At 46.7% G+C, this 24,993-nt stretch overlaps 1 protein-coding gene across 2 annotated transcripts in view; it reads right to left on the reverse strand.

The window, feature by feature from the left end:
• Window positions 1-24,993, reverse strand: part of SRGAP3 (SLIT-ROBO Rho GTPase activating protein 3) — a 95,811-nt gene that overhangs the window by 56,787 nt on the left and 14,031 nt on the right. For both annotated transcript variants that reach the window (XM_011961282.1, XM_011961281.1), the window contains exons 2-8: window positions 23,318-23,503; window positions 18,832-18,960; window positions 16,857-17,078; window positions 14,841-14,942; window positions 11,656-11,853; window positions 6,010-6,094; window positions 213-240 (exon numbers count right to left, since the gene is read on the reverse strand). In XM_011961282.1, the coding sequence (XP_011816672.1) occupies window positions 213-240; window positions 6,010-6,094; window positions 11,656-11,853; window positions 14,841-14,942; window positions 16,857-17,078; window positions 18,832-18,960; window positions 23,318-23,503 (950 nt within the window). The remainder of the gene's footprint in view (window positions 1-212; window positions 241-6,009; window positions 6,095-11,655; window positions 11,854-14,840; window positions 14,943-16,856; window positions 17,079-18,831; window positions 18,961-23,317; window positions 23,504-24,993) is intronic.

A 24,993-nucleotide genomic window follows, 5' to 3' on the forward strand; every position in this document is an offset into this window, starting at 1 on the left:
TCGCCAGCCTGGAGGGGCATGGCTTTGTCAGTCTAATGCTAGAAGAAGCAAAGCAGCAACTGTGCCTCACCTAGGCACACCCACAGCAGCCCATGGGGACATTGGTGAAGAAGCCATCCCTGCTTCTCCAGCTCCCAGCAGTGCCTCCCCAGCCCCATCCCACTCCCACCTCGGGCAGCAGATGAAAGAAAACACGACTCTCCCACTCTCACCTGGTGGTGCCGCATTCTGCTCTTTCCCCTGCAAAGAAAAGTATACATTAATGTTTAATTGCCTTTTCTTTTTAAACCAAAGAACTTTCGTCTTTTTCTAAAAACAAAACACAATGAGTCTTAATTATTTATGAAATATGAAATCTAATTATGCCTAAGATATGGTCTGTTGAAAAGAACTGCGTCTTATTAATTCTTTATTAAAAGCCTCCTATTTGTAGGGCTGTGTTCACACACACGTTATTATTCACAGACATGTTCAGTGATTCTCAAACTACAGCCCTCTGGCTACTTGCATCAGAAACATCTGGGGGTCTGGTTAAAGATGCAGATTTCTTGGCTCTCTCATGGGTCTTCTGAATCAGAATCTCTGAGATAAAAACCCAGAAATCTGCAGGTTAACAACCACCCCTGGTGATCACTTCTATGCCTCCCAAAGTTCGAAAACTCCTGCAATGTTTAATGGCAACAAAGACTGACTGAGCCCCTGTCATATGCCTGGCACTGAAGGATACCAGCCATAAGGCTGGTGCTCCTCCACCCTGCTACCCTGCCTCCACCTTCATTCCCAGCTGAAGATCTTCTCATTTCCTTCATTGGAAAAGAAAATCAAGTAATATGGGTTCTCCATCTGTGTGCCTCCATTAGGCCCTCCCACCTACTTGCCAGACAAAGCCCAGACCTTCTCCTTATGCCCTGGTTCCATCCCCTCTGCCCTTCTGGGGGCCTCAGTTTCTGCAGGTATCTCCCCTCTCCCTAGCATCACCAATCTCCTCTCTTCTGGACCATTTCCAGCAGCATATCTATGTGTTCTGGATACGCACGACCTAGCTTTTAACCCTTCTGTTGACCCCATTTCTCTTTCCAGCTACATCCTCATTTCTCTGCTCTTGTTTTTAGCAAAATTCCCTGAAGGAGCTGTCTGGAGGCACTACTGCTTCCTCCCCTCCTATTCTCTCCTCACCCTTTTGCAGCTAGGCTTCTGTCCTCATCCCTGGGCTGAGACTGCTCTTGTCAAGGTCAACACTTAAGGTCAAAAAGGATCTCCTTCAGGCTGAATCCAATGGTCTTCTCTGCCCTTATTGTACCTGACCTCTGCACCATTCTACTCAGTTCACCACTCCCTTCTTACAAAGCTCTCTCCTCTTCACTTTCATGACTCCACACTTTCCAGGTGTTCTTCCTGCTCTACAGGTTCCTCAGTTTCTCTTTCTGTCTCCTCCTCATTCTGCCCAACCTCAAACCTCGAAATGTTAGAGTACCATCAGGACACAGACCCAGGGCTGCTTTCCTCTTCTACACATCCTTTCTAAGTGACCGCACGTGCTTACCGAGGACTCCCTACTCTATGTCTAGATCTTACCCTCCCCTAGAATTCCAAACTCAGATGCACTGCCATCTTTTATAAAAATAGCATAATTGAGGTATAATTTATATATCATAAAATTCACCCATTTGGAGTGTATCATTCAGCGATTTTTAGTGACTATTCAAAGTTATGCAACCCTCACCAGAATTCAATTTGAAAACATTTCCATCCCCAGGAAAAGATCCCTCCTTCTCTGGGTTCCCAAACTGTCCACTCTTCTATGTACTCCACATGGTCTAGTTACAATACCCTTCTCTCAATTCTTCTAACTCACCACATTTCCCGCATTTGCAAGTGTTGTCCCCTCTTCCCCAGAAACTCTTACCCTGGTTTTTCACTTGGCTGACACCTTCTCATCCTTTAGTTTCAGCCGAAACAGCAACTCCCCTAGGAACCCTCTCTGATCACCCTATCTAAATCAGGTCCCCCCATCTCTCCCTGACACATATATGATTGTTCTGTATCTCAGCCCAAAGTTTTCATTCATGGCACTTAACACAATTATAATCCCCACCCTCTCTTTTTTTTAAGAGACAGAGACTTACTCTGTCACCCAGGCTGGAATGCAGTGGCGTGATCTTGGCTCACTACAGCCTCCACTGCCTAGCCTCAAGTGATTCTCCTGCCTCAGCCTCCTAAGTAGCTGGGACTACAGTGCCATCACCACACCCAGCTCAACTATCACACTTTCTTAGTAGTTTGTTTACCATTCGAGGTCTCTCTTTTCCATGAGGGCAGGAACCTTATCTTTCTTGTGTACCACTATCTCCCCAGGCCTGGCCAAACAAAATGCCTGTGCTCTTGGATAGATGAATGAACAGATGGGGGCAGGTAGAAATCAAAGGTTTTAGGATGTGGAGTGGAATGTCAGAACACACTCAAGACAGACTTTTCTCTGGCACAGAATCTCATATGTTGTCGATCAGCTTCAGACTCACATTCCTGCTCTCAAGAATCCCACAATCAACATCTTTAGAAATAGGGTGACTCAATATCTCATAAATATGGGGAATCAAAAAATGCCCATCCTTTACCTTCTGAGACCTGTTGGGATTTTAAAAATATATTTTATAGTTGGTGGTTCAGTCATTTTCTAGAAAGTCAGATGGCCTGGGCCTGGTGGCCATTTTGCTCTGTGATGGGCGATTAAATCTTGGCCTGAAAAGGTTATGCTCCTTCCCTTTTATGGGCAGCACACTGTTCACTCATGCTTGAGGGGCTTTCAGAAATTGAAAAACCAACTGCATCTTGAGTGTAAACCCTGGAGCTTACAGAATACTCACACCCTAGAGCAATAAAAAGGTTGTAAGTCTAAGACTCAGAGATGATGATAAACTGAGAATTCTCTGGCCAATAAAATGGCATAGCGTGTGCTCTTGCTCCCAAGGTGTGTGCTCTTGCTCCCAAGAAGTGCCAGTGACATCCTTTGTAACAGGGAATGCCATTTGCCAAGCACCTGGAAGCTTTTTGACTTGTATGTCTAGGGTCAATCATGTTCTCAAATCTGCTTCTAAGTAAAGCTGACCCCAAAGACCTTGGGTTTCATCTAATGTGTAGTTTTCTTGAGCTATCCTATCAAAAGAGTACAGCAGTCCCCACTTATCTGTGGGGAATATGTTCCAAGACCCCCAGTGGTTGCCTGAAACTGTGGATAGTACCAAATCCCACATGCCCTCTGTTTTTTCAATCTGATAACCAAGGCAGCTACTAAGTGGCCAGTGGGTGGGTACTGTATCCAGAGTGGATGTGCAGGACAAAGGGAGGAGTCACATCCTGGCAAAGATGGAGCACGATGGCATAAGATTTCATCACGCTACTCAGAACAGCGAGAAATTTAAAACTTATGAATTGTTTGTTTCGGGAATTTTCCATTTCATATTTTCAGGCTACAGTTAACCACAAGCAACTGAAACCATGGAAAGCAAAACCACACATAAAAGAGGGCTACTGTACTTTAGAGAAACTGAGGCACTAGACATGATACTACGAAATAGCCTTCATATGGCATAAAAAGGCCACTGAGGCAGCTGTAACACTACCCTACTCTTAGAAGAGAATTCTACTAAATAGAAGAACCAAAACGCTCAGGAAAAGGTGAATCACCAGTTGACACTCAGAACGATGAATTCGCTAAGATTCTGAGCTCTCTTTGGCCTGCTGAATTTTTTCCCTTCTTCCTTCACCCAGTGGGCAATTTCCAATTTATCATTTAGGTCAGTGCAAATTCTCCCCTTTCACCCAGTGCCCTGAGAATCTATATGTATCTTTATCGTGTAGTGGCTATATAAAAATGACTGGAGATTTGGTCTCAATTTATTCAGGTTCCATCTTTTTCAGTAATGCAGTAATTTATTAACTTCAGTTAATAACATGTGTCAGTATTCATTAATGCTGACAAATATAGTATACTAATGTAAAATGTTAATAAATATTAACTAGATGTGGAGTATATGAAACTAGATATGGAGTATATGAAAACTTTATACTATCTTCCCAACTTTTCTGTAGCTCTAAAACTGTTTTAAAATAGAACATTTACTTCAAAAAAAAAAAAAATCTCTAGAACTGACCAGTCTATCAAGAACCATCCAGCTGTCAAAGGAAGCACAGTGAGCCTTTCCATAGCCAGCTTACTGAAACACAGGATTACAGAGATTCTTCCAGATGGCTTTTTCTTAGCTGCCCCTCTACTTTTGAAACACATTTTCTGGGAGTTTTTTTTTTTTTATTGCTAATCAGCTCAAAACTCAGAAGAGGTACTGGTAGAGCAATCTTAGAGCAAGGTGTAGTTGAAGGCTAAATAAACTTGGAGGACCAAATGGACCAGGAGTTATGCCAACCAAAACTAAGTATGGTGATAATGATGATGATGATGATGATGATGACCGTAATTATCACCATCATCATCATCATCATCATCATTTGAGTTGGGAACATAAAGCAAGCCCCAGGAGAATGGCAGCAATGAAAGCTGCCTTTGTCAGGTAAGGCCCACGGGAAGACAAAGCAAAGGGCCTCTTTATTCGTTAAAGCTCCACCGTGCTTCTGCGCCAAGAAGGCGTGGGCAGTCCACTGCACCAGACCCAGGATCTTATTTTTTAAAAGAAGATTAGTTTTCCAAATTCAGCATCTAATTTCAAAACTGCAAGTAGCCACCAACTCATATGGTTCTCCTTTTTGTTACCTGGCTCATGAGGAACAGCCCCCTGACCTGTGCCTATAAATACCAGCCCTCCTCTTTAATGCTAGTCTTAGAAGCTGACCCCATGGCACCCACACCTTGAGCTCCACTCTTGGACTTTCTCCCTTTCTCCTCCATTCTCACTGTTTTTCTTCCCTTTTTGGTATCCACACTCCTCCACACCCCCTTTATCCCTGGCCGGATACTGAAATGTCAGGATGGGTAAAATTTAGAGGGAAAGAATGAAGAAAAAGCTCACTGCAACTAAGTCTTCCCCACTCCTATCCCCTAGTCAATGAGTTTTTAACAAATGTCTACCCCCATGTAACTCAAATCAGGATATGGATTGGAACATTTATTTCCATCAGCACCCAAAGTTTCCCCGCTCTTACTACCTAGAACACACAAAACTAATCTGCAGGGACAGAAATCAGATCAGAGTAGAGCATTGGGGGCTGACTGCAAAGGAGCACAAGGGAATTTTTTAGTGTAACTGAAAAGCTCTGTCCCCTGATTTCAGTGGTGGTTACCCATGCAGATGCAAAGGCCCTGGGGCAGGAACAAGCTTGGTGAGTCCTGAAGGGCAGAAATTTGCTCAGTGTGGCTACAGCACAGTAAGGAAAGGGAGAATGACCAATGAGGTCAGGGAAGCAGGCAGAAGCTAAGTGCTATAAGGCCTCACGTGCCATGACAGCAGCTGGGATTTTATTCCAACTGCCACTGGAAGGCATTGAGTGGCTTTAAGCCTGGTCATCAGGTCCCTCAAGGGCCAAACCGTGACTTACATGTATGGATTTTCCTTCTCTGGACCTAGAATCCTGGCCAGACACTCCAGTAGTATCCCTTGCAAACAGCGTCTGCTGAAAAATGTCAGTGCCGGCCTCTGAGGCCCTGGATTCCCATTCCCTACCTGATGGGTGCCCCTCTATCAGATTGCCTTGGACTGTCCCTGCCAACCTAAACTAAGACTTGTGGTTGCCCTCTATTTTCTTTTTCTTTTTTTTATTTATTTTTTCTTTCTATTAATCAAAAAGCAAGTCATGCCCTTTATTTTCTATAGCCAGATTGGATCCCCAAGGCATCTGTACCAAGGTGATTTTCCCAGCCTGCCCAGTCCTGGTCAGTCCAGGTTCATTCTGCCAGATGCCTGCTGTCTAAAGCTTAAGCAGCTCAACACGTCCGGGGGACACAGCGAAACCCAGTGGGGAACAGAGCACCTCCCAGAGGGCCTCCGCCACCTCACTCACCTTCGCCCAGGGTCTGCTTGAGTAAATCGTGCTTGGCCTGCAGCTTGGTGATGAGGTTACTGCCGTTCACATATTCTTTAAATTTCTGTAAGACACAAGGCACAAAGAAGTTATAGATTGCAAGGCCGAGTAATGGGATATATGCCTCTGCAACTGACCTCTGGGACAGGGAAGCCGAAGAGAGATCATGTCACCCACAGGGACCCCAGTGCAGGGAACAGAGAGGCCTCTGCATCTGCGTCTTTGCTTTCCTCCATCTAGATCCTCAGCGCTGCCATGCCGTGGCCAGGCCTTGGAGGGCTCCAGGCCTTTCAGGTCAGGGGTTAGGAACACAAAGCAAGCCGGGGGAGAATGGGAGCAGTGAAAGCTGCCTTTGTCAGGTAAAGGCCACAAGGAGACAAAGCAAAGGGCCTCTTTCGTCATCAAAGCTCCACTGTGCTTATGTGTCAAGAGCAATAAAAATGGGAACCATCCCAGGGGCCACGCGCAGCTGAGGCCAGAGAGCTTTATCGGATCTGTCAGAGGAGCCTGGGATCAAGTCTTCCTTTCATCTGGCCCTGCTTTGAAGGAGGAAGGGCTTGCAGGCCCCTGAGAGGCTTTCCCATTAAAATAACCCAAAGTGCAGTAGGTGATAGGATTTTCTTCTTTTACAGATGAGAAAAATGAAGCTTGCACCAGGAAGTGATTTGTCCAAGGTCCCATGGAAAGTCAGCTGTGGGCCACACCCAGCCCCAACCTGCTTCCTAGTTCAGGGCCCTGGCCCCAGTGCAGTGCACCTTACAGCAGTACTGAAGGACAGAGAACAGGCCAGGACAGAAACACACCTACCTGCCTGAACTCAGCTTGGGCCTCAGCCACCTCTACACGGGTACCAGCTTCCCCTACCTGTACAGTCCCAGAGCCCCACTGGGCATGCCTCTGCTGCATGGCCAGCTGCTGGAGGGTGGGCTCCACACCCAGCTCATCTCCGGCTCCCCAGTGCCTAAAGCTGTGACTGGCTTAGAGTAGGTGCTGAGAAATTTCACTAGATCCCTGCCCTCTTGAAGCTTATGTGGTGGAGTGGGGAGGGAGACAATAAATGAACAAAAAAGATAAGTAAAATACCACTCGGTCAGGTGGTGGTGAATGCTATGGATAAAAAGAAATCAGAGCTGAGCATGGTGACTCACACCTGTAATTCCAGCTCCTCAGGAGGCTGAGGTGAGAGGATTGCTGGAGGCCAGAAGTTCAAGACCAGCCTGGGCAACATAGCAAGACCCAGTCTCTAAAAAAATAAGTTTAAAAAACTAGCTAGGCCTAGGGGCGTGTACTGTAGTGCCAGCTACTCAGGAGGCCAAGGTGAGAGAATCACTTGAGCCCAGGAGGTTGAGGCTGCAGTGAGCTATGTTCATGTCATTGCACTCCATTCTGAGCAACAGAGTAAGACCCCATCTCCACAAAATATAAAAAATAAATAAATAAATAAATAAAATAAAGTGTGAACAGTGGATTGGAAGTCCAGGAAGACCTCACTGCAAAGTGGACATTTGAGCCAAGGTCTGAAGGAGGTGGAAAGGGGGCCACATGGGGACCTGCAGGAAGGAGTTTTGTAAGCAAGGGGCACGATAATTGCAAGAGCTCTGAGAACAAAGTCAAGGAAGTAGATGTGACTGCCCCAAATCTACCTGCTAGTTTCTCAAAGAGAAACCCACTCTATTGTCCCAGCCAGCACACTAAAAAAAGGGGCAGAGAAAAGTGAGTTGCAGAGGCTCAGACACCCCCAAGTCAACTGTAGAGGAGGGCCTCTAACATCACCACCTTCCCATTGACAGCCATGGGAGAAAGACCCATTGGGGTGAGGGCTGACATATACACAAATAAGACTGGGGTCACCTCATGCTGGACCACCTTGATGCTCTGGAATGAACGGGCTGGTGGGAGGTTGTGGTGTCCTCTCTCCTTTTCCATGGTCCTAGGCTCCCAGGACCTGGCCTAGTGGCCATTAAGAGTCACTCCCCTTTGTATCCGCAGAGCACCTGACAGTTTTCACATACGTATGTTTAAGCCTCATCACAATCTTGGACGGTAAATGGGAAAAGCATCATCAGGTCTGTTCTACCCAGAAGGAAACAGAAGCTCAGAGCTGTGGTCACTCACTGGGTGACCTCGGCAGATTATTGATCATTTCTGGGCCTCCATGTCCTCCCCAGTGTGAACTCAGAGTAGACTCAGTGTTTCTCCAAGTGTGGGGCAGAGGGCCAGGGGCTCGTAACCAGCTGAGGAGACTGTCAACGCGCAGATTCCTGTTCAAGAATACCTTGAGTCTAACCCCTCATTTGACACTGAAGGAGGAACCAGTGAGGCCCAGAAGTGTTCACAATTCCAAGTGCCCATCTTGGGAGAGTGGTGGTCTGAGAACCTACTTTTTTTTTTTTTTTTTAAGATAAGGTCTGGCTCTATTGCCCAGGCTGCAGTGCAGTGGCACAATCTTGGCTCATCGCAACCTCTGCCTCGCAGGCTCAAGCCATCTTCCCAAGTAGCTGGGACTACAGGCACACAGCAGTCTAAGTAGCTGGGACCTCAGCCTCCCAAGTAGCTGAGACTACAGCCACACACCACCATGGCCAGCTAATTTTTGTATTTCTTGTAGAGATGGGGTTTTGCCATGTTGTCCAGGCTGGTCGCGAGCTCACAAGCTCAAGTGATCTACCCACCTCGGTTCCCAAAGTGTTGGGATTACAGGCATGAGCCACCATGCCTGGCTGAGAACCTACATTTTTAACAAGCTTCCCAGATGGTTCAAATGCATACTTCAGTTTGGTAACTACTGTCTGAGAGGCTCTCTATAGATGCTTTCAGCAATAATGTCCTCTCATTTTATCTCCTATCCAAGAATTCCCCAAAAAAGCAGAGCTGAGGGGTAAGCTGATATTCTGTTCACTGTGTCTCACTGCCCCAAGAAGTTGAACATCTAGTCCCAAACACATAACACATGCCTTGGCAGGTCATCCACTGGTTAGTGCAAATTACAGCCTGGGGCTTTGTAACCCATCTCTGTCCGCCTCATTTAAGCTTCAACCATCTGAAGAATAACGAATGTCCACAAAATAAAGAATGCCATCAAATTGTATTGATGTTTGTATTTAAAGGATTATGATGTCCTTAAAAAGACCTAAAATAATGAGTCATGAGAAGGTATACTAGGAAACCACGCTAACAAACTAAATATTAAGAATAAACTATAACATCTTATGACCCTTAGTCATAGATACTGGAGAATCCTCCTAACTTCGAGTAGGCTGAACCCGCTTCTTGAATTCTGTTCCCCAGATTTCTTTGCTTCTACTGCGAAAGTGAATTAATATTCATGTGCATGTTGTAACCATAAATTCTCTTTGTGAACACAGTAGGCCCTATGGAAGTGGCGAATGCCAGCAATCAGCGTGGGCTGCTTCGCTAAGCTCTGCTTTGTTTTCTTCCTTGACAGGGTCAAAGGGTGTTGGAGAAAATGCAGTGTGTGTCGACTACTGGTTTTCGACCAGGGATTTGACAAAGATGGAGCTTGGTTAGAAGTGGGTGGGTTTGTGATGGGTTAAATGACTACAGTTCAATCGATATTAGCCTTATTGCTTTTCTTTTTTCTTTTCTTTTCTTTTCTTTTTTTTTTTTTTTTGACACAGCCTCCCTCTGTCACCCAGCCTGGAGTGCAGTGGTGCAATCACAGTTCACCGCAGTCTCAACCTCCCAGCCTCAAGCAATCCTTCCACCTCACCCTCCTGAGTAGCTGGGACCACAGATATGGACCATGTCTAGCCTTTTTTTTTTTTTTTCTTTGTAGAAATGGAGTCGTCCATGTTGCCCAAGCTGGTCTCAAACTCCTGAGCTAAAGGGATCCTCCTACCTTGGCCTCCCAAAGTGCTAGGATTATAGGCATGAGCCATGGTGCCTGGCCCTAGTTGCATATTTTTAACACCTCTGTCTTTGGCCTTGGCTTTGGTATATCCATTAGTCTTTAAATTGATTAAACTTTGGAAGCCACGCTCACTGAATCTGCAGGTAACACAGGTTTGAGGAGAGAGCATGTATGCTGAGTAACTGGATCAGGATGTTGACTAAAACCATGAATTGAATTCATCAAGAGGAAAACTAACTGGTGATAAACAGAAGACCTGCCCAAGACATCCCCTACAAAGCCTTAGGAAGAGTGAGGCCTTGTTAATGGCAGCATGCAGGGAAGAGAGCTATAACTGATATTAACTTAGCCTTAAAATAATAATAAAAGAATATGATCTTAGAACGTATGAATAGGAGCATAGTACCTGGTATAGAAGGGGTGAACATTTTGCTCTTTTTTTTTTTTTTTTTTTTTTTGAGACAGAGTCTCACTCTGTTTCCCAGGCTGGAGGCAGTGGCACAATCTCGGCTCACTGCAAACTCCGCTTCCCAGGTTCAAGCAATTCTCCTGCTTCAGCCTCCCGAGTAGCTGGGACTACAGGCGCACACTACCACATCCAGCTAATTTTTTGTATTTTAGTAGAGACGGCTTTTCACCATGTTGCCCAGGCTGGTCTCGAACTCCTGAGCTCAGGCAATCTGCCCGTCTTGGCCTTCCCAAAGAGCTGGGATTACAGGCGTGAGCCACCACGCCCAGCCAATTTTGCTCAATTCTGTGTTGGGCAGACCACTGCTTGGAGTCTCGCCTTAGAAGAGGCATCAGCACATGGAACATGTTCAGGAGAGAGTCACTAGGATACTGAGGCTACTCAAAACAAAAGTTTACAAGGCAGGACTGAAAGAATCAGATACATTTAGCCTGGAGAAATGAAATCCCAGTTCCCTGCAACCATGTGAAATACTGTCATGTAGAATTAGCCTCCACTCTGGGTGGTCCCAGAGAAGAGAACCAAGAAATCCCAGTGAGGTAGATTTTTGAAGATAGCAAAGATAAAGGAAAACATGATAATACTAAAAGCCAGGCACAATGCAAACAAAAGGGCTGTTTGGGGGAAAAGGGAGCTTTTAATCTTGGGAGCTATCAGGCAGAGTTAGGATGGCTCCTGGGCAGGGATGTGGCTGAACAGACTCAAGCATCCCATGGAAGATTTAAGGTCCCTTACAAACCTAACATTCTATGCTCAGTAAACACATGTTGAACTAAAGCCCCAGTCCCTGTCTCCTTGCTCCTCCCAGTCCCTGTCCAAATGGAAGATAATTAACATGGGATTTTACATGAAGCACAAGCAACTAAAGAGCAATTTGCTTGGATTCTTTAGGGCATTTTTTCCCAAAGCTCACACCTAAATTTAAGACAATTCAACATGATAATCTATATACATAATTTTAGGGTTGTTCCTTGGGACTTGCACCTGACTCTGTTAGCCATTTTCTTATCACCCCACTGAATAAAACTGTCTCGGTTTTTTTCTAGAGCAAGAAAATGTCAATAATCATCACCCAAGATCAATGCCAGTGCTACCCATTGGGAATTCACTTTCTGCATTTCAGAAAACCAAGCCAGGCAACTTAATTTTAAAAGCATGGTGGTGGAGTCTCAGGTCCAGTTGACCTATGTGGTTTCTCTGGTTCTCAGTAGCTTGGGTTGCTCCTGAAAAGTCACTGCCAGTGGGTTGGCAGACACTGTGGTTCCGGGCCCAGGATGCCACTTACTGTAAAATAAAACATTTCTGTTTCCTGCTGGTTGGCTCTCCTCTTGGCAATGTTGATCTTGCTCATGTAGGTCTCAGAGGCAGCCGACTTGACAGACTCTGTTGATCGACTGTGTTGGAAGGCATCGGAGACATCAAAGTCCTCCACAGTCAGCATGTCCTGTAATGTCTGCATGGTGGCATCCAGGGTTTTCCTAACCTGGAGAAACATAGCAGATTGACAAAAATCTTGTATTTTCATACTGCTGTTGACCCTTAAAGTCCCTTTCCCAACTGTCGCTTTACTTCTTCCATATAAAATCCCTAGGATATAGGCAGAACAAAAATAATCCTTCTCACTGTATTAATGTGGAAAACACAAATTAGTCGCCAGCCCAAAATCACACAGCTGGCTGGGATGAGAAGCCAGGTTGCCCAATTTAAAGACATTTTATTGTATGGCTCCTGCCAGAGAGAACCTTGAGGAATGTTGCAACAAATGAGGAACCCAGGTTTCTAGGTTTGCTTCTCTTGGCCTAATTATATAACTCCAAACCAGCTCCTCCAATGCAAGGTGGTCAGTTGAGTAAAGACAACATTAGACATGCTTTAGTTCTCTTCATTCAGAGAAGGGTAGAGACAAAGCTGACAATGGTGGGCAGCCATTCTTCGTGAACAAACTCTCCAGGTATCTGCTATTGGACTCCTATCAAAAGCCCAGCTGAGAAAAGGAAAACTCCAGGAAGACAGCTGCTGAGGCACACATTGTTCAGTTAGGACTCCAGTTTTTCTTCTGGAATTTCATGGGACCACCAGAAGCCTGCATGAGCAGGGTCCACGGGCCCTGACCCTACAGCACCCCTTTGCTGAACTGTGCCTGAAGGGCAGATTCTTTGCTTTGGAGGCTGGTTCCAAAAATAGTACCTGGAAAAACTGCCTCCAATGTTTGTTATAAAATTATTGTCACTCAAAGTCTATTTCTTGTCACTCAGACCTCAGCTTAAACGTCACCTCCTGGTGACATCAGGCCCCCCCGATATCTTCACTCAGTGCCTATTACTGTCTAATATTTTCCAAGCTCATTCATTTCTTGGCTTGTTTTTGTGTTTTGTAAATGAAAAATAAAATTCTAAGCCCCCAACCATCTGAATGGACCTCTCCTCTCGGTCAAGGGCATTCCAATGTTAACCTGAAAAACTAGTTCAGGCCATGATGGGAAGGGGGCAGCAAACCTACCTCATTATACCCTCCTCCTTTTTGGAATTACTGTTAAAACAGACTCTTTAAGTCTGATAGAAACGTTTACAGTCTATCCTCTGAAGCCTACTACCTGGAGGCTTCATCTCTATGATAAAACCTTGGTCTGCATAACCCCTTACCTTAACCCTGACATTCCTTTCTTTAGACAATAACTTAACTATTTCAACCAATCGCCAATCAGAAAATCTTTGAATCTGCCTATGACCTGAAAGCCCCTGCTTCCAGTTGTCCCACCTTTCCAGATCAAACCAAGGACATCTTACAGGTATTGATTGATGCCTTACATCTCCCTAAAATGTATACAATCAAGTTGTGGCCCAACCACCTTGGGTACATGTTTTCAGTATCTCCTGAGGGCTATGTTACAGGCCACTGGTCACTCATATTAAGCTCAGAATAAATCTCTTCAAGTATTTTACAGAGTTTGACTCTCTTTGTCAACAGTTTTATCTGTCTTTTCTCACTAGAATATTCCCTCCCGGAGAGGAGGTGCTATGTTGTGTTGTGTTCACTCGCTTTATTCTCTATCTAGAACAATGTTTGGTACACAATATGTGCTCTATAAATATTTGAATAAATATTGTTGAATGAATACATGAATCAATTCTTCTTTCTAATGCAGCATGACAGGAAGCTCAGGTTCAAAATTAAGTCTATTCAAGCCCGTTAGCAGCTCATACAGAGGAACACTGGCTTCATTCTCCTTTCTTTGGCCCTGATTTCCAATTTAAATTCCATTAACATTATGATCCATATGCTATTTCGTGTAAACAATTTAAAATCCTTTGAGGGAAGATATAGGGCATAAATAAATAAAGAAAACACTCTGTTCATCTCCTGTCTCTTTCCAGGTTTGACAAACAAATATATAATTTGTCTCCATACAACCTCCCCCCGGGGACTGCACTGATTTGCTATCATCCTGAGCTCCAATCTGTCTCACATTTGTCCTAGATATGTCCTTTGTGGAGCTGAAAAGCAAAGTTGCCCTCTCTGCCCAGGATAGCACTCTTGAGATTTGAAGATCAGGACTGTGTCTTCCCACCTCCCCACCGTGACTGCACTTTCAAAAATAAACCTGCCCATGACCTCGAGTGTCACTCCCTCCATCCTGGTGTCCTTTCTCCAGGGGCCTCCAGTTTGTTGACATCCTCCTTGGAGGAAGAGTCCAGGTTGGAAAAGGATGTTTCCCATCTGGCCTCTTCAGTCCACAGAATAGAGCCACTGCACTGGTATTTCAATCTGTACCCACTTGCTGAGAATCCTATGCCCCACAGCTGCAGGGGAGGGAGGTTGGGCCTGGTAAGACTGATCCGCTCCCTGGAGCTCAGAATCCATGTCACATTTAGTGTGCCCTGGGTTGTTTATTTCATTGTGTAATTTAAAATACCTACTGTTATTTCTAATGATAAAACAGAAATTCATTGCAGAAAATAGAAGAAAGCACAAAGAAGTAAACAGAAAGCACCTATGACCCCACAACGCAAACATAGCAACTAATAACATTTAAGCATTTCCCTCCAGTCTTTTTTCTATGCCTAGAAATATACACGTGCTTTAGTTTACTGCAGTTATGGCAATACTGAACATACAGTCCTATTTCCTTTTGTGTTTTGTTTGTTTGTTTGTTTTGAGATGGAGCCTCACTCTGTCTTCCAGGCTGGAGTGCAGTGGCATGATCTCAGCTCACTGTAACCTCTGCCTCCCAGGTTCAAGCAATTCTTTTGCCTCAGCCTCCTGCCTTTTGTTTTTCTTCAATTTAACATCTTATAAGCGTTCCCCCAGGCTATTAATGATTCTTAGTGTGTGTGGTTTTAATGATTGTGTACTATTCCATCTTATAAGTGGAACTATCATTTCTTATGCATTCCGTGGCACAAGTGGACTCCTTGGGACAAGCCAGGCCTCCCAAAGGAAATCCCTTATAGGGCAGAGGGGCTCACTCACCTCCTCATTCTCTATCTTGAGGGTGGCCAGTCTGGACTGCAGCTGGTGATACCGCATGAGCAGTTCTGTCTGGACGGGCTGCTGAGCGCTGACCTGGCACACCTGCAGGAATAACAGCCACCATCTGTGGTTGCCCTGTGCCCTCCTCACCTGTGTGGAGCTAGGGCGGAGGAGTGGGGGTGCTACCATTAACATCCCAATCACAGTCCAGGAAACAGGCTCCGAAAGGTTGAGTGGCCTACCCAAGGTCACAGAGCTCATACGTGGCCGTGGCAACCAATGCCAGATGAGAACCAGGGCCTTCCTACTCAAAGTCTGCCCTCTTGCCATTGCCAGGTGTGGCCTTTCAGTCATGATCTACATTTGGGAAGCAAGTGAAGGTTTACAAAGAGCCTTAACATAATCTTACTAAGCAAAATTAATTGGTGAATTTCAAGGCAAGAAGTTGTGGCAAGAAAGCAACCACCTAAGAGAAGCCAATGGGAAAAAACCTGAATGGGAAACAATCAGGGCACACTCCCACTGTGCCACAGAATGATGCTGCAGCAGGGCAGCTGTGAGACAATGCACTCTCACAGCTCATAGCTCTTCATCCCCCAGCACTTGACTGGGTGAGGGCTGGAGGAGGGGAAGCACCTGAGAAATGCTGTTCTCCCTCCGCCTTTTTTTTTGTTTGTTTGAGACAGGATCTCACTCTGTCACCCAGGCTGGAATGCAGCGGCGCTATCGCAGCTCACTGCAACCTCCACCTCCCAGGTTCAAGCGATTCTCCTGCCTCAGCCCCCCAAGTAGCTGAGACTACAGGCACCTGCCACCATGCCCAGCTAATTTTTTTTTTTTTTTTTTTAACAGAGACAGGGTTTCACCATGTTGGCCAGGCTGGTCTTGAACTGCTGACTTCAAGTGATCCACCTGCCTCGGCCTCCCAAAGTGCTGAGATTACAGACGTGAGCCACCGCCCTCCACCTCTCATGTGGGACTCTAGTATTACCTGTGGGTTAGGCTGCTGGCAGGCATGTGCACCTCACCCCTTCCAGGAACACAGCTAGGATCACAAGGGACAGTAGGGCTCTCTGGACAGTATTAGTTATTTGCCACTGACTGGGCAACCCAAAGTTTATGGTCACCAGTGGTCACCATGAGGCCCGCATTTTCAGGTCCAGGTGATGGATTGAAAGAGTTGGAGCTGACAGCAGAGGGATGGGGCAGGCACAGCAGTGCAGCCCTGCAGAAGCAAGTGGGCAGAGCCATGCAGAGGGTCTAGCAAATGCCACCTTCTCAGATGCCTCCTTGCCCCTCCCCTCCTAGCAGGTGCCCCGGACAGCCCAGCTGAGCCTCGCTGGGACCCAGGGGCTGGCTGGGTCAGGGACACTGTTGGAGTGGGTTCCCCCAATGCCCAGAGGAAGCCGTGACACAGATAAGCTCAGGCAACTATTTGCATAAGGGATTTTGTAAGCCTTGGGTAACTAGTAGGGCTGTGGTGGGGCCAGTCACAACGGCCTTCTTCCCATTTGTTTTTCATTTGTTTGTTTGTTTGTTTGTTTTTTCAGAATGTAACAAGGATCTGAGCAGTACAAGCACTGAAGGAAACTCGATTGTCTGGCATATCAAAGGCTTGTAGTGTTGGAGGAAGGGAGTGCCCTGGTGGAATGCACTGGCCTGAATGGCTGTGGTGAGGCTGCAGTGAGGCCCAGGCTTCCCAGGGACCTCACCTGGGCATCTGGGGGAAGAACATGAGCCTGTGTGCAGACTGGGGCTCCCTTGGAGTCTTCTAGACATAGCTGGGAGGGGTTGTAAAGGAAGCCAGGGTCCTGCAATTCTGCATGGGGGGCACTTGAGACAGTAAGATTAGGGTATTAGTGGTAAACTCCTCGGCTGGGGAAGCCCATGAACCAGGAGTTTGACCCCAGGCCTCGGATAGAAACTTCCCGTATGTGCAACCCGGGCTGATGTTCTGGAGCACATGGGGGAACAGAGGGAGGCAGCCCCAGGTCTGGGCCCCAGGGGGAAGCCTACCTCATCCCCCATGTGGGGCTGGAACTCGAACTTGAGTGGAGGGCAGAAGACTTGATTGCACATGTCCATGACTGTGTGCTTGTCACTTCGGGAATCCAGGTTGTCCACTGCATTCTCGATGACATCCAGTCCCTCGTGGCGAGAAGTCTCCAGATTGTATTCAGCTGAGAGATAGGTCCGGAAGGTGCGGGCCAGGCTGGCATGAAAGCCCAAATCACAGCACTTGGGGAGAGGCAACAACAGAAGGTTACAGGTGAGAGCCAGGATGTGGAGGGGTGGTCACCGGCCACCACAATGACTTACAATTACCTCCCTTCCCACAGCTGAATCTTCCATCCCAGAGGCCCCAAGGCACTTTGGAATCCTACTGCACAAACCGCACCGTGGCCCTCAGTGGGAGTTGCGGTTGAGATTTGCACAACAGCAGAACTAGGCTCCCTATATTCACCATCTTTCTCTTTTTTCTTTCTTTCTTTTTTTTTTTTTTTTTTTGAGATGGAGTCTCGCTCTGTCACCCAGGCTGGAGTGCAGTGGCGTGATCTCAGCTCAAGCAATTCTCCTGCCTCAGCCTCCCTAGTAGCTGGGATTACAGGTGCCCACCACCACTCCCAGCTAATGTTTGTATTTTTAAGAAATGGGGTTTCACTGTGTTGGCCTGGCTGGTCTCGAACTCCTGACCTCATGATCCACCCGCCTTGGCCTCCCAAAGTTCTGGGATTACAAGCATGAGCCACTGCTCCCAGCCCATCTTTCTCTTCTTTAGGGTGGTGTGCATGCATCCCCTCTGCCTGGAATACTCTTCTTTCAGAATTCAGTTTAGAGGTCACTTCCTCCAGGAAGGCTTCCTTGATGTTCTCCCCACTCAGAGTTGGTCAGGTGTCCCTTCTCCAGGGGTCCACATTTCCCTCTACCTCCCTCACTGTGACCCCTGCCACTTGGTATTAAAATCATCTATCAACATATCCTTGGTAAGGTGCACTCCCCGAGGGCCAACCCACTGGCTCCTGCACCTCAAGTGCCAGACAACAGCAGGTGCTCCATTAATATATGGTAAACGAATCAATAAAAGGGCTGAAAGGGCAAAAAGGAAAGTTGAAAAGTAGGAAAGAGGAAGGTCTGTCCTTGGGCCATTTGGGAGCTCCCTCTCCTTGCAATGCTGACAATGGGTCCCCCTCTGGAGCCATGGGAAAAGCAGGAGCCCTCTGACTTCCCGACAGGATACACCAGGAAAAGAGCCCATCAACCAATACCAAGCCTTTATTAAGCATGGACAGGGCCAGCTCCCCCATCTGTGCAGGAAGGGGGACACGAGAGAAACAGTCCTGGCTCCTATTTAGATGACAAAGAAGCCCTTCCCAGCGCCTCCGCTCACAGTGTTCCTTCTCCCAGTCTGCTTGTCCCTGTGGCGTGTCCTGCACAGCTGGTACTTGGGAGTCAGTGTTCCATTCTCCACTTGCTTAAGCTGCCCGATTTCTCCCGAGATAACCTCCCCACACAAAGCTGATCTGCATAATTAAGTCTGTCTCATTCGCTACTTTCTTTGGCATGTATGTGTGTCTGGCTGAGTGGCCCTAGGGGCGCTAAACATATTACCAATAACATCTCCTTTACCACACTGGGAAATCCCCCAAGGCATGAACTGTGTATGGTTCGCCCCTGAATCCCTCAAACCCAGCAAAGGACCTGGTGTCCAGGAGGGCACTTGGGAAGTTGGCACTGGATATATGACTGCCCAAGTCCACTGCACTGGAGCCACCAGAGGCCCATGTCCCACTCATGAAAATAGACACCATGAGGTAACACTCATTTTCCTGCTTCCAAACATTTACTGCCCCTCCCCTCCAGCAGGGCTCAAAAGACCCCTGGCTACCCCAGAATGTCAGCTAAAGACAAAGACCAGCCCCTCCTTCAGCCAGTGACGTGCACCAGCCCAGATGTGGGCCCTGCTCAGTCCCAGACTCCCCAGGGAGCTCACATCGATCAGATCGGAGACGTCATGGATGTAGTATTTGCTTATAGCTGCGTTGGTGGCTGCCAGATTGAGCAAGTAGTCATTCCGGGCCTTTGTGCATTTCAGCTTGTTTTCAGAGTACTTGGCCTGCCTCTGGAAGAAGAAAAGAGCAGACGTAAGAAAAGCTGTTTAAGAGGACAGGATTTGTGATTTTTTTTTATTTTTTATTTTTTTTAATTTTTATTTTTTTTTAGAGACAGGGTGTTGCTGTGTCACCCAGGCTGGAGTGCAGTGGTGTGATCATAGCTCACTTGAGCCTTGACTCCTGGACTCAAACAATCCTCCCACTTCAGCCTCCTGAGTAGCTGGGACTATAGATGTATGCCATGACACCTGGCTAGTTTTTGTTTTTAAAGTTTTTTAGAGAGTGTGGGGTCTCACTATGTTGCCCAGGCTGGTCTGGAACTCCCGGCCTCAAGCCATCCTCTCACCTCAGGTTCCCAAGGGTTGGGATTACAGGCGTGAGCCATCATGCCCGGCCCAGTGATTTTTTTTTCTTTATAGTAACTTCCTGCCACCCAAGCCCTGCACAGACATACCTATGGAAGACCTCCAACTGCTAGATGAGTAAGGGTTGGACCTGGACTCAGGCAGCCCCCTTTACATTGCACCCGCACAGCCGATGAGGACACTAGATAAGTAGCAGCCTCCGACTGTCCTTGCTAGGGTAGGGTGTAAATCAGATCCCTGGCTGGGAGCACTGGCCTGTAATCCCAACACTTTGGGAGGCCAAAGCAGGCATATCACCTGAGGTCAGGAGATCAAGACCAGCCGGGCCAACAGGGCAAAACCCTATCTCTACTAAAAATACAAAAATTAGCTGGGTGTGGTGGCCTGCAGCTGTAGTCCCAGCTACTTGGGAGGCTGGGGTAGGAGAATCACTTGAACCCAGGAGGCAGAGGTTGCAGTAAGCGGAGATTGCACCACTGCACTCCAGGTCTAAGTGACAGAAGGAGACTCCGTCTCAATCAATCAATCAATCAATAAGACCCCTACCCAGCAACCTCCAGTGACGAACCAAACTGCTGCTCACGCCTGAGAAGCCCTCCATGGCCTGGTCCCGTCCACTTCTCAAGCTCCACCTTCCCCCATGCTCCCCCTCACTTGCTCAGCCTCCTTGATCCATCCTTTAAGAGGCCAAGTTCATTCCTATCTCAAGGCCCTCAGACTCGTGGTTCCCTCCGCCTTGGCCCAAGGTCTCGAGGCCAGATTGGCCTTCGATAACAAGCTCATCTACCTCTCCCACTCCCTCTGCCCACCCCTGCCCGACTCTTTTCTTTATGAGCACTTCCACCACCTGAAATTGTTTTTTTCTTTTTCCTACCCTTTTATTTATTTGTTGATTGTCAGTGACCTCCCATTAGAAAATAAGTGGGGTTAGGGACTTGATCTGCCTTGTTCATTGCTAGGTCTGGAGCACCCAGAACTGTCCCTGCACAAGGTAAGTATTCAGTCATTTTCAGTGACTAGAGGACAGGAGGGAGGAGGCTGACTGGATGGGAGTGGTGGGGAGAGGCGGGGTGAGGTAGCCAGAGCGGCCCATCTCAGCCGGGACCCAAATGCCTCCCAGGGAGCTGCTCCTGTCTGGGCCAGCCTGGGAATGGAGCAGGAAAGAGTAAGCGGGCTGCAGAGCTGTCCCCTGCTCCTTTCAGACTGATGAGTCCCATTGCTGCGTAAAAGTCAGGTCTCTGTAAATAAATGGTTTTCCTCCTTCGCCTCGACATTCTTACACCCTCCTATTCCACAGTGAGTTCTCAACCTTTTAATTATCTTCAGAGATCTCTAACTTTTCTCCAGGGTCCTGGCAGTTACATCCTACACCAGCCATGCACCCGACCCCCACAGAGAGTTTTGATATTCTTGGCCTATTTCCAGTGGCCCACTATGCCCATGACCCTGAGACCATGTTTAGCCCTTCATAGACTCATAAAATGTTATACCTAGGAAGGATGTTAAAGGTATTTTCGTTAAACTCATCTATTTTATAGATGAGGAAATGAGAACTGGAGAGAAGTGACTTGCCCAAGAGCCAAGTAGCTAATCGAACTAAAAATAAAACTCTGAACTAAAAATCAGCCTCTGGACTTCCAGTCAGCACTCACTCTACCTCTCTGTTTCTCCCTATGTTGTAGTCCTATCATTCCCTGCTTGGTTATTTTATTTTATTTTTATTTATTTTTACTATATTCACAGAGTCATACAACCATTATCATTATCTAACTTTAGAATATTTTCATCATCCCAGAAAGAAACCCTGCACCTATTCACAGTTACTCCCCATTTTCCTCTTCCTTAGCCCCTGGAAACCAATCATCTATTTTCTATTTCTATAGATTTGTCTATGCTGGACATTTCATAAATGTAATTGTACAATATGTGGCCTTTCATGACTGACTTCTTTCATTTAGCACACTGTTTTCAAGGTTCATCCATGTTGCAGTGTGTGTCAGCACTTCATTCCTTTTCATGGCTGAATAATATTCCATCACATGGATATACCACATTTTATTTTATTCAACCATTCATCAGCAGATGAACATCTGAGTCATTTCCATCTTTTGGCTATTATGAATAATACTGCTATTCATGTACAAGTCTTTGAATGGACATATGTTTTTATTTTTCTTGGGTGGATACCTAGGAATAAAATTGTTGAGTCACATGGTAACTTAGTCTATGTTTAACATTTAGATTGCTTTCCAAAGTGATAGAATCATTGTACATTGCCTCTAGTAGTGTGTGAAGATTCCAATTTCTCCACATTCTTACCAATACTTCCTATAGTCTGCCTTTTTTTTTCTTTTTTTGACAGAGTCTTGCTCTATCACCCAGGCTGGAGTACGGTGGCGCAATCTCGGCTCACTGCAAGCTCTGCCTTCTGGGTTCACGCCATTCTCCTGCCTCAGCCTCCTGAGTAGCTCGGACTACAGGCACCCACCACTGCGCCTGGGTAATTTTTTGTATTTTTAGTAGAGACGGGGTTTCACCTTGTTAGCCAGGATGGTCTCAATCTCCTGACCTTGTGATCCACCCGCCTTGGCCTCCCAAAGTGCTGGGACTACAGGCATGAGCCACCATGCCCGGCCCTAGTCTGCCTTTTTAATTCTAGCTATCCTTGTGGGTGTGAAGTGATATTTCATTGAGTTTGATTTGCATTTCCTTAACCACTAATGATAGAGACAATCCTTTTTTTTTTTTTTTTTGAGACAAGGTCTCACTCTGTTGCCCAGGCTGGAGTGCAGTGATGTGATCACGGCTCACTGCCGCCTCGACCTCCCTCAGGTAATCCTCCTACTTCAGCCTCCCAAGTAGCTGGGACTACAGGCACATGACACCACACCTGCCTAATTTTTCTACTTTTTGTAGCGATGGGGTTCTGCCATATTGCCCAACCTCGTCTCGAACTCCTGAGCTCAAACAATCTGCCCACCTTGGCCTCCCAAAGTGTTAGGATTAGAGGAGTGAAGCACCATGCCTGGCCCAGACAGTCTTTTCATGTACTTGTTGGCCACTCGTACATGTTGTTTTAAGAGCAACGTCTATTCAAATTCTTTGCCTTTTTTTTTTTTTTCCCATAGAGATGGAGTTTTGCCATTTTACCCAGGCTGGTCTCGAACTCCTGGGCTCAAACAATCCTCCCGCCTTGGACTCCCAAAGTGCTGATATTACAGGCATGAGCCACCATGGCCAGACCTACAGCACTGTTTTTAACTAAATCTGGATAGGGTTTCACGATTCTCAGTCCAGCGCTCTGGGCAATTGATCAGAATTGACATGAGAGATGAGACGAATTTGCCACTCCTGTCAGATTTCAAAACTGCAGCTCAGAGAGGTGTTATAAAAGTGGCATTTTCAAAACCCAGCCCATCTGACTCCAAAGCTAGAATTCCTTCCACCACACCCTACTAAAGGACTTTTCCAGAATCAATACACAAGGATTTTAACTCTCTCATCTTTGAGTTGGCAATGGCAATTTTGGAATGAGCCCTTCACCAGGTTTCCAGGTGCTGATTCCTCTTGTTGAGACACATTTAGTAATCAGTTCCCACCTCACCCCCAGCCCCTACCCTTGGCCATTAAATTGGCCTCTGGAACAAGCCCCTACTCCCGCTAATGCCTGGTGATTCCAGGTCATCTGAGAAGGTGCTTGCTGGGTGTGAATCTCATCACAGTTCAGCTTACTTGTGAGTTGAGCACCTCATCTGCCTGCTGACTTGAGCATTAAGTCAGGCCTAACCAGTGCTAGCAGGGGCTTGTCCGGCCCTGCTTCCACTAGAATACCAATCTCCAAAAGAAGAGATACTGGCTACATTGTCCCATCCCCCGTACCCACCACCACCCCACTGGGATGTGGGGAAAAAAGGGGGAAGGCTAAGGCTATCCGCCAAGAGCATGGCCCTCCCCTTTGTGCCCTGTCCCCAATCGCTCCCAGCCCAGGGCCCCCACTCGCCTTCTCCTTCATCTTCTCAATCTTCTTCACAGAGCTGCGGCGCTGGGGCCGGTCCTCATGCCTGAGCAGGTTCATGCTGAGGTCTCCTGACTTATTGAACTGCTTCTCCTCCTGCTTCTCAGCCTCCTTCAGCTTGCTTTCTGCACTGATGCTCTCTGCATGGTACATGTGGTAGGTTTTCATGACCTGGAGGCGCACAAGTAGGGGAAATCAGCACCCAGCTATGACCCAGCATGGCCCTCCCTGTTGCTCCTGGCTCCACACCAAGTTCTACACTCTAGTTGGCCGCTGCCCTGGTCCCACAACACGCTCTGGGCACCTGCCTTCCTTTACTTTTGCACAGACTCTCTGAGGACTGGATATCATCAACAACATCATTAAACCCTAACTAAGAGCCAGGCATGGGCTAGTAAAGAGGAAATTTAAAAATAATAAATAAATAAATAAACAAATACAGAGGAAATTTAAAAGGGTAACCATAGCTCCAAGCATCTGGGGACTGTCAGAGGTGACAAGGCAAGCCCAGCCCTTGCTCGGCTATCCTCTCTAGCCCTGCCAGCAGTGACTGTGGCATCCCTCCCTCTCCTCCCAGTGCCGCAGGGATAGCCCCTCCTCACATACCCATAGGAATTGAATGGGGAACATCCATCTTACACACAAATCATTTTCTCAGCTGTTTCCTGAAGTACAATGGGCTGTAAATGGCTCTGTACCCAAAATGAGTAATATTAAGTAACCCAATAGATATTCAATGCTCTCTGGAATAAATTCATCCTTGCCTATAAAAACAATTCCTCCTGTAATCCCAGCACTTTGGGAGGCTGAGGCGGGAGGATCACGAGGTCAGGAGATCGAGACCATCCTGGCTAACGTGAAGAAACCCCATCTCTACTAAACAAAATACAAAAAATTAGCCAGGCGTGGTGGCAGGCTCCTGTAGTTCCGGCTATTCGGGAGGCTGAGGCAGGAGAATGGCGCGAACCAGGGAGGTGGAGCTTGCAATGAGCCGAGATCATGCCACTGCACTCCAGCCTGGGCGACACAGCAAGACTCCGTCTCAAAAAAAATAAAAGGAAACAATTCCTATAAAGCAAATGGCACTTTGCTACTCTACTTTCATAATAGAAAATGAATATTGTTATTACAGGGGAAATTTCTGAGCCAGAAGAAATTCTAGACATCATCTAATTAAACAACCTTTCAGTTTGACAAACAGGGAAACTGAGGCTCAGAGGTGCCAAGTATCACCAAGTATCAGTGCAGAGACACCAAACTTTACATCCATATATCCAGGATCACAAGCAAAATATAGAACTTCCACTACACCAGAAAGATCCCTCATGCCCCTTTGCAGCCAATACCTTACCCCACCCCAGCCCCAATCATAGGTTTACCTTCTGTCGTGTGTTCCAGAATTCAGTTCCATGGAATCATACAATATAAACTCCTTTGGGTCAGCCCTCTTTTTACTCAGCATAATTTTTCTGATATTCACTGATGATGCTGTACATATCAGAACTTCTTTTTTATGGCTAAGTATTCCATTGCATGGTTATGCCACAATCTGTTTACTTAGTCATATGTCCATAGCTACTCAAGGTGTTTATAGTTTTTAGCTATTTTGAATAAAGCTGCTATGAATGCTTATGTACATTTCTTTGTGTGGACATGTATTT

The sequence above is a fragment of the Colobus angolensis genome, unplaced genomic scaffold (assembly GCF_000951035.1).
Source record: "Colobus angolensis palliatus isolate OR3802 unplaced genomic scaffold, Cang.pa_1.0 Scaffold544, whole genome shotgun sequence".
Taxonomy (NCBI): Eukaryota; Metazoa; Chordata; class Mammalia; order Primates; family Cercopithecidae; genus Colobus; species Colobus angolensis.